Below are 10,326 nucleotides of genomic sequence, written 5' to 3' on the forward strand. Positions count from 1 at the left end.
ATGGATGCCATAGACAATCAATTCTGTGTGAAAAAGGTGGAGGACAGATGGCTGAAGCTCTGCAGCATCAGAACGTTTGAGTGTTGGAACTTGATGAATCCTGTATTAACATAAACTTCCCATGTAACTGCTTGGGTTTGGTTTGGCCTGAATATTGATAATGATCAGTACGTCCAAAGAGAAATATAAACTGAGACGAGTTGGGCTGGGCCTCGGTTCAGCTTGGACAACGATGGATGCTTCATGGTGCGTTCCATTTACCTCGGAAGTCAGAGCTGGGAATGACGTCACACCCGATGTTGATAAACCAGATAAACCAGTCGGAATAACTGTTTTTTTCCACAGTGGGGTTAGCTCTAGACAGGTTAGCTATTGTAAGCAATGCCAGTTGATACCAACGCATTACACGTTTCTTGTGCATACGGACAGTGTGACATCATGTCCACAGATAGAAGACAGACAGTAACTTACTGTGTGTACGACTTTTACACTGTGTGTATTTAGTGAGTCACAAATAAGACAGAAGAGCTAATTAACTGTACATTTTCTACCACTTTCACTACTGTTGATCCACAAAGCAGCCATCTTGGCCCAACTCCGAAATCCAACGCCAGGGGGATGTTACAGTAAAAATTTCAGACATGAAACTTGGAAAGTCCGTGTTCAAATGGAACGCATCATTATTACTCTTGGTTCAAACTCTTTAAACTCAAAGCTCTGACCAGATTGGACATTACACAATTTTACTTCAACAGAGGGTATTTTATGTGCAACGGTCCATTCTTAACTGCTAAATGGAGCCTCCAGTTTGTTAAATCCTGAAATGCATATACAGTACACAGGGAATGTACCAACTCTCTCTTCTTCCCCCATCACAGCATCCCGTGTTGTCATGGTGGTTTGGTCCAGTAGTCGCAGAGCAGAAGTCCTTATGTCCGCACCTGGAACTTGCCAGCTTTGGTCATGTATTTGATACCTTTGAAAGGTTTATACTTCTCACCGTACATGTCCAGTCGATTCACCTTCAGCCCTGTTGCAGTACAAAAATACAGTTTTTCTTTAAATTATCAATACAAACTGATGCGCCACTGGACAAGAGCAAATGCTGGTCCAACACCAAAACAGATCTGGCTTGAGTTTATGAGGATGGAGGGCGGCTGATTCATTGACCCCGTGTGTTGTTGTGATTGGTCCTAGTGTTATCCAATTGCGTGCAGTAAGATTTTCAAATGCATGCTTGGTGCCGCCCCTCGAGATGGGCAACTTTCACTACTTGATGCCAGACCTTTAATCTTTCAGATTGGGTCTGGATTTCCAGGCTATGAAAAGGCACATTCCTAAATTGTAGTTTTTAAAAGAAAACTATATATTAAATGCATACTAGTAGCCATGCTGCCTTCCATTTTTTGAAATAAACTCACTCATTTTAAGAAATGCATTTTATGCATTATTGCTTTGAATATTACCTGACATGCTGTATAGAATAACAAAACGCTAGAAAGTATGTCTATGCTAACTAAGTCACATCACTCTATAGAGATTATCATTAAGCAAAAAAAACTATAATAATACATGCGACTACATTAACTCAACAAAAATGAATAAAATGAGTACTTATGTGTATCACAGTGTGTGTATAGAGTATAGTCATGAGTATATAGAGTACAGGTGGTGTATTTATTGCATGTGGCACCATCTAGTGGCCAGTGTGTCACCGTGCTCGCAGAATGGGACAGTCAGGTGGTTTTCAGCTGAGCATGTGATGAAAAGCTTCTGTCAACTGTGTGGGGGTTAAGGGCAAATTATTCTCAATGCAAAATATAGAGTGGAAATTACATCCATTAGTTAATGATAAAATATGGATCTAATTTACTAAAACAGCCTGGGAGAGTTTAGTGTTGAAAGGTTACGTTCACACCATGAGTCTTAATGCTAAATTTGAAAAAAAATTTGCTCAGATCTAATTTTTTGTTTGGTTATTCACATTCATTTTTTAAATATGGCCTATATCAGATTCCAACTGTTAGCGTTTTTGTGCTGACCCGCATGTGAAAAAGAACAATAACAATGACATCAGACGCAGAGTGCTGCTGCACTTCAGTTAGGGAGGTTATGGAGGAAGTCAGCATTTTCGCTCAAATTCACCGCAGAGGAGTGCGTGACCGCACAACCGATTTGCACGTCAGGACCGCCGCAGGCCTCCACCAGAGTTTCCTCTGGCTTCGCCAGCAGACTCAGGCCACTTGCATATGTGGTCCTGAATCAGACCCTGGTCTGATTATTATTTTTATTTTTTATATTTTCTTCTTTGAAAAGAATCTGATCTGGGCTAGATTTGAGTGTTCACACTACTTCTGATTTGGGCTACTTTTGCCTGCAGTCTGAACGTAGCCTAAGATAGGAGTTGTTTTACAGAGTATCACAATAATGAAAAACTAGAAACAAAGGAATTCCTGTAATGATGCCATCATGACTGTGTGTGTGTGTGTGTGTGTGTGTGTGTGTGTGTGTGTGTGTGTGTGTGTGTGTGTGTGTGTGTGTGTGAGTACCTGAGATGGCCATCTGTTGGATCTTTAACTGGATGTTGATGGTGGGGTTCTCGTCAGGTTTGGAGGCCCCGGCCTGCAGGCTCATGGTGCCTTTCAGGCTGGGAAGCTTCTGAGGGTTGATCTTGCCAACATCCCAGCTCAACATCTAGCCACAAAAAAAAAAAACACAACTTCATGGTGGCAATATAAGATCACGCCAATTGGAAAAAAAGGTCAAACCCAAACATTCTTTGATCCTGGAGAGGGTTGGGGTAAATTAACATAATTAGGGCTTTTTGAGACCTCTTCACATTCTTTTTCATGCAAACTTCCCTCCTTACTTTAAGGTGTAGAAACATGCAAATACATTGTTTCTAAGTACCTTTGTGACTGGGTCAAAGGTGTATGTTCCCTGGGTGGGGTTGAGGTTGGCGTTCAGGACGCCGCGGGGCAGCTGGCTGCTGACAAGGACCGACTCAACGGCCTTGCCCATGGTCTGTTTGGGTCCCAGAGTCAAGTCAAAACGGCCCTGGGAGCTCCCCTCTCGGAAGGTGATGTTGTGCTTGATGTACACTGGGATCGCCACCAGGCTGCAGAAGAAGCAGGCCAACGAACAACAGGAATCAGAGTCATACTAGTCAGTGGGATCATTTTCTTTGGGTACTTCAGTTTGTTTGTAACTTCACAAGGCCTACGTAAGCTTAATGGATGCCTCAGTAAAGGTTTATTAAAAAATACTCATTTCAAATAGATTGGGTGCTAATTTGGACAAGAATTGCCTATAACAGTAAACTGGGATTTGGTTACCTCCCTGAGCAGCGCTGGTTCATCCATTGTGTGTTTCTGATTATGACTTACGGTAGCAGGATTTATGTTTTCAAAGAACGTCATTATTGTTGAAGAAGTACACTGCTTGTAAAATAATATCCTTCAGACAGATCAAATACTGTATATTGGCAGCTATTGACATAAAAACATGGATAATATGCTGAGGTGTTTCAACTTCATGCCTTTGCCATAAAGTGGCATGAACAGATGAATTGAATGGGAAACCACTGACTTCTGAGAGCTGACATGGTAGGAGAGCAACCGGAAGTTGCCATCGGGGGGGATGAAGGAGAGGATCCGCTCAGCTTCCCAGCGCTTGAACCGAACACACGGGTGGAAGCTGACATCATCCAGCAGCCGAGGATTCTGGGAAAGAGGTGGTGGGACAGGTTACTTTGGGGACACTTTTGGGGACTCTTTTCTTTTTAAATGTGCAAAGATCATTTAATTGCTGCTGCTGATGGCTTTTGTCTTTCTTACTGTTTTTTAACAATGTTTACTTCAAAGCAAAGTCAAACCCTTTCCAATGCATTTTGGATAAAGCAAAAAAAAGGTTATAATAACGTGATAGAAAAAGATATCAGTGGAGTCCTATGGAGTCCTCTTTACCTCGAACATACATTACTCATCCCACCTATACATTTAATACTCTCTGTATTTACAAAATGTTAAGTATGTGAGTGATAGAAAGCGCTATATATTATTAATACTCTACTGTGGTACTCCATAGACGTAGTAAGTTTGGCCAAACAGTCTTCTCAGTACGGGCCTCTCATTATTGGAACTGCCTTGCTATTGGACTCAGAGAACGCTCCCGCTAGCTGTCACTCACACTCACATCAATCAAACCTGCAATCATCGATAGCTGCGTTACCTCATCCTAGGTACTGTTCTTCTTTGTATTGGACTTATTTTTTTATTTTCACTTCTTCTTTATTCATTTGCTTTCTGTCTCATTTTCATTCTTTTTAATTAATGTAATATGATGATTTGTTGACCTGCCAAGGGACTACAGATGAAAATTAGCTTTTTTGCTAACTCTGGCACATTTACATTTTGAGTGTAAACAAAAAGAAATGTCAAATGATGTCCACTGTCCCTTTAAATAAACAGATGAATAGATGGATAAATCATCAGTGCGGATCCACTGAGTACATAAAAAGAGTCTGTGCATTTGAGGTGTAGAACTCTGGAAATGAGGACACTCACCATGAAAGAGAGAGTGAGGTCGGGCATGCCTGTCAGTTTTACACAGGCATCAATGACTCCCTGGATTTCTGCTGTAATAGTGGAGCCTGAGGAGGAGGGTTGGAGGTCGTTGGGAGACATTGACAGAAAGCAAAATACAAAAAAACTAAATTAACAACCAAATCTGTTTCTATTTTAAGCTATTCTCCATTTTCTTTTTAATCGGACCACTTTCTCCACAAACACCAACAATTATCAATCTGAAGATATTCTCCCATACAAAAAGTATTAATCCAACTATTGCATAGTAATATAATGACATGCCATTACAGTAAGCATTACATGTAATCATGATAACAATGCCCATATCTTGCAATACTTTATAATTTACCAGGCTCTATTTCTAGTTATAAGCTTCGTATTTTTTTAATTAGAAAGATTACATTTCTTCATTAATTGTTCCATAGAACTTTAACAGAAATGTAGTCCCGGCTAAATAATGGAGCACTGATACGTTTGACCAGCCGGCTTTTCAGAGGAATACCTGATTTATCAATGATAGCATCGATCTCCTCCACCACGTCAAAATAGGCCTCGTTGTTGGTGTATTTGACTCCGGTGCGTCGCCATGGCACCACTGACAGCTGGCCTGTAGGGAGCTGTTCACCAACATTGGTGCTGCCTGGAAAACAGACGTTAACCAAAAGTAATATAAGGAGCACATTTACACAGAGCCCATTTAGACAAATCAGTTGTTAAAAAAATAGCTCCTGCCATTACACATACGACTCCTGGCTGGTACTGATTCTAAAGTGTTGCAGTCATTTGGTAGATCTGTTACCTTCTCTTAAAGGGTAACTACCAGGGGTTTTTAACCCTTTTTTCCTATGTTTTTGTGTCTAAGTGACTGACGGGAACAACGATCTTTGACATTAATCAATATTAAGCGAGATTGCTGCAGTGGTGAAACAAGCTACAGTGTAAGTTAATAGGGCAGCTTGTATTTACCTTCACAAAAGTGCTCGTTTTGCAGCTGACAGACTCAGATGGATATTCTAGGTGTCTGACAGCATTATAGAAAGGATTAACTTGTAGTCCGTTATATTGTTGGGTAGTTTAATTTGCATAGAAACGGGTTTGTGCATTTGTGTGAAGATGGTCTGGTACCGCCACGAAGCATCTCTTTATTACTCAATACTGCTGGAGAAATACAGCCCTGTGTCTTCATTAAAGAAAGTTTGGGACAGAGACCCTGAAATTACTTTAAAAGTGGAAGAATAGACCAATATAGTTTGCAACTTTAAAAAAATGGCCCAGGACCTTTGCACGTGACTTCTCCAGTTCAAGATACTCCATGGAATGTTCCGGACTCCCTGTAAGATGTACAGGCTTAAGCTCACCGCTAACCCAGGGTGCTGGAAGTGCTCAGATGACGGCACATTAACCCATACGTTGTGGCACTGCCCAAAAGTCAGTCTTCTGGTCATCAGTTCATGTGTGCATTCAGAAAGGCGTGGGCCTAGGGTTTATACCCATTAGAGACCCGTCTACGCTAAAAGCTGGTATTGCTTCAGTCGATGCTCAATAGGTCCAGACATCTATCATGATTGGTAGGAAACTGATAGTCCAGCAGTGGAAATCAGCTCATCCCCCATCAATTAGAGAGTGGTACCATGCCCTGAGTACAGTTGCAGCATAGGAACGAGTATCCTTCACCCTGCTGGACAGGTTAGATTGGCAAAACTTTCAATATATGAATCCCTTCAGGGATGAACTAGAGGCTCCGCCCCCTCTTCCTACACAAGACAAGAGCTCTCTGGGTCACACTTTAGGTTACTATTTAAATGACTATTTTTCTGTCTGTACTGGGTAGCTTAATTTAAAACAAAACATCATATTTTATATACGATATGTGTGATTGTGTGAAAGAATCTAAAAAGTAACTAAAGTAAAGTACCTTCAATTTGTACTCATTACAGTACTTGAGTAAATGTAGTTATATTCCACCTGCCAAATAGCGAAAGTGTTGCAGTCACTTTTGACGGAGCCTGTGGCCTGCGCTAACATGTACACGGGCCGTACCTGTGATGGTGTTGACCATTGTGCGGAGGATGGTGGGAGGCTTAATGAGCTCTTTGAGGATGTTGGACTCTGTAGCCAGCGGAAAGCCGTTGTCCAGCATCTCTTCCAGTAGTTCATAGACCACAACCACATTGTCCTTAATGGCAGCCTCGGTACACACGCCAAAATAGTCCTGAGAACAAAGAACACAGGCAGGATATGGGTATTCAAAGTCAGATTTGAGTCATTTGAACTGAACTGAAAAATGCCAAGGGGGCCAGAAACCTGGAACGTGTCGACGACTCTGTGCAGGAACTCGATGACAAACAGCGGTGGCACCTCACTCTGGATGACTGCAACAAAGTAGATGCGATGCCTGAGCACACTGATAAGGTAGTGATGCGGTGTGGGTATGACTGGTGGGACGTTCTCCGGCTCAGTGGCGCGCTCCTGCGCCTCAAAGAAGTAGTCACACACAGAGCGGCTGACCACGCTCTTCCAGTGCTTCTCCAGGAAAATGTCCCCGGAGGCGTTGATTAGGAACAGGCTGTGGATCATTTTGGCTGGAGGCTGAGGGGTAACAAGAAAACAAAAGTGAGTCCATGCCCACCATTGACAAGACAGCCCATCCTCCTCTCACATGACACACTTCTTGGTAGATAACCAAGACCATAGATTGGTAGATAAAACCAGGTCTTTATCCACCAGCGCTGGGCATACCATGTGCTTCTTCAGTAGCAGAGAAGCTCTGTGAGCTCAAGGTTTCAGTTGTTGAAGAGCAAGGCCTTTTTCTTTCTATGAAAGGATTATCACACACTACACTGTTAAATCCATGGCCCGCAAAAGAATCCAACTTCCACCAGTGGTGGAATGTTACTGAGAACATTGACTCAAGGACTGTACTTAAGTACTCATTTGAGGTACTTTTGTTGTCATGGTCTAGGAGTGTTTTAAGCCCCCACCGTCTCCATCCAGTGGTCAGGTCCGGCTGCCTGGGAGGAGATGTTGGGGGGTCTGAACCCCGTGGAGGGGTCTCGGGTCACTTTCTACTTCTACGCCACTACATTTCAGAGAGAAATATTGTACTTTTTCTGCAACGAGTATGTGTGGTATAAGTACTTTTAAGGACCGGACTACTTCTTCCACCACTGAGCTCAACATTCTCCCGGGGTTGGACTCAAAAACGGCCGGAAGTGTAGATTGTTCATTAAAGTCATGTCCATTAAAAGTCTCTTTCGACGCTCCCCTGTCCCCGTGCAGAGACACCCCTGCCCGGGTTTTCCTTGTAGCAGTAGGCTACCGTTAGCTAACTGGTCTCGCGGAGTTAGCTCGCGTTACCTGGCTGGGAAACACGACACCGACATCTTCATTAAATACATGGCGACGCTATCCAGTTCCCACCGGATGGAACTCAGCGCCATGAGAACCGGAATAACTTGCCTAGGAACACAGGTCTGAGTATTACTGCGATAAGACACTGGACTAAGTAACTAGCTAGCTGTTTTGATGTCAGAGCAGTCGAAGGCCTGCGTCTCCATCCAGGATGCTCCATCAGTCCCGCCTCCTGCCTCCTAGTCTCATGACAGGAAAAGCCCTGTCACCCTGTGCCCGGGATGGAAATACTTTCAAATACCGAGGCTGTTCTCACTGAAAAACCACCACGTGCAACTTGAGTCATTCATAAATTGCAAGCGACTTACCGAAGACAATTCTCTTACGGTTTCGTCTCGCCTTTCACCCTTTCTCCCAGTGAAAGATTACGCAGCCGTCGTTGCTTCCCGTTAGGTGGGACAGCAGCTCTTGGTGTGAGGAAGACTAGAGAGGACAGCAAACCAATCAGAATCAAGGGAGACCATGAAGATCCGCCTCCTTAATAGGAACATTGGTCAACAATACGGAAGCTGGTGGCTTGTGATTTGGCTGATTGGACCATGGAGGGAGCGCTACAGTAAACACCAGTAAAGCAGCCCGCCGATTGGCCTTGAGATGTAGCTAGTCTGACATTTTGTTTCCAGTATCAGATTTCATCTTGTGGATTTCCTCTCCATTCATACAAGTAGATACAGCTCAGGGACATAGTTCAAAACGTCACTGAGGATAATTCTGCGATGCCAGTTTGTCAGCATGCTGCTATTTTTAATATTATGTACAAAGCAATTATTATTTAATATTTTTTCCCCTAAACAACGTTAAAGTAAATTAACACAGGTTTGTTCCTTTGACACACTGAGCTGCTCTCTCCTCTCCCTTTCCATGTGTGCATAGGGTCATTTATTGTAGCAATTGATCTATTCATTGAATAATTGAGGGCAGTCATGCCAGATGCATACAGTTTGGGGATCTCCTTTATTTAGCAGGATGAAGCAAATGAAAATGACTGCAAGTCAGTGACTCACTGGGTGAGTGATCAAAATGGTACTTTTTTAGTTTCCATAATGTTTTAGAGGAAACCTTTTGGTTATGCCTGGCAACAGAACAACACATCGAGCTTTTACATTACGCAGCTCTGTAAACATGACTTCTGTGTGTTAGGAATATTAAATATTACATACTCCGCCCCTGGAGAGCAAAACAGTACAGCCTTAAGACGAAGCTGCTCCCATATGTATATGTAGCCTATATATATATATATATATATATATATATATATATGTTAGTAAAGTGTGTTCTGCTGTTCAGTCCAGAGAGCTGGCGAGCTGTCAAAGCACACATGAGGAGAGTGGAAGTGTTCCATGATGACACGGCAGATCTTTTGGCCTAATGAAGATCTCCAATGAACTGGACAGGAAGTCAGGACGCAGGAGCATCACCAAGGAGATTAGGCACAGACACCTGAGATGGCTAGGACATGTGTTGGGGATGGAGCAGGACCGCATCACTACAGTCGCCTTCAGATGGACACCACCTGGGCGCCCGGGGAGCTCAGTAGGGAGAGCGGGCGCCCATACACAGAGGTGTACTCCTCGACGCAGTAGGCCAGGGTTCGACTCCAACGTGCGGCCCCTTGCTGCATGTCATCCCCCCCTCCTTTCACTTCTTCAGCTGTACGGTCATTAAAGGCCTAAAATGCCCCAAAAATAATCTTAGAAAAAGATGGAGACCACCTGGTAAAAGAAAACCCGCAAGGCCCAAAACCACCTGGCACCTGTGACACAACGGACGGACCTCTGTCCTGGGGGGAGGCCCAACATGCTGCCAGGGACCGAATGCAGAGGAGAGGACTCGTTGAAGCCTTATGTCCCATAGGGGATGATGAGTAAGAAAGTAAGTGCATATTGTTACAATAATTACAATATCACATTAAAATGTGAGACCAGATCATCCGAAACCACAATGCCACGAGGCAAAGTGTGTGTGATGATTTAGGTGCTTGACGTGATAACACTCTTATTTTAACCTCAATACTTTTTGACGTGACAGGCTTATGTACTACAGGGACATCTAGTGGCCACAAGTGCTCAAAGCAAATCTACAAATGTCCAAAAGTCCATTTTAGTGCGGGGTTGATCAATCCGGTACTAGTGCGGAGCTTCGTTAAACAGAATTTCTTAAAACTAAATGAAGTCGGGTCTTTCCCTGATCTGCTATCAGAATAAATGACACCCTGAGCCCTTCATAACGAAGCTCAGGTAGAAGACATCCTAGTCCTTGATGGTAGTGAGGCTCTGCCCAGCTGGGGGATTTTAAACAGGATGTTTGAATGAGAAATAGCAGAATTTAA

General features: G+C 43.2%; 1 protein-coding gene across 2 annotated transcripts; it reads right to left on the reverse strand.

Annotated features, from left to right (window-relative positions):
* Positions 1-413: 413 nt before the first annotated feature.
* Positions 414-8,436, reverse strand: ap3m2 (adaptor related protein complex 3 subunit mu 2). Of its 2 annotated transcripts, none has more exons than XM_034873065.1 (9): positions 8,306-8,436; positions 6,891-7,175; positions 6,627-6,798; positions 5,089-5,226; positions 4,566-4,651; positions 3,589-3,722; positions 2,911-3,118; positions 2,550-2,694; positions 414-1,030 (listed from the first exon to the last, which is right to left on the reverse strand). In XM_034873065.1, exons 2-9 carry the CDS (start codon positions 7,161-7,163, stop codon positions 930-932), a joined length of 1,257 nt encoding a protein of 418 aa, XP_034728956.1. In that variant the 5' UTR covers positions 7,164-7,175; positions 8,306-8,436; the 3' UTR covers positions 414-929. The 2 variants fall into 2 exon arrangements, with proteins under 2 accessions (XP_034728956.1, XP_034728958.1); XM_034873067.1 differs by having other exon boundaries at positions 6,891-7,189; positions 8,309-8,419.
* Positions 8,437-10,326: the final 1,890 nt, after the last annotated feature.

Source organism: Etheostoma cragini, chromosome 5, assembly GCF_013103735.1.
Source record: "Etheostoma cragini isolate CJK2018 chromosome 5, CSU_Ecrag_1.0, whole genome shotgun sequence".
NCBI classification, from domain to species: domain Eukaryota; kingdom Metazoa; phylum Chordata; class Actinopteri; order Perciformes; family Percidae; genus Etheostoma; species Etheostoma cragini.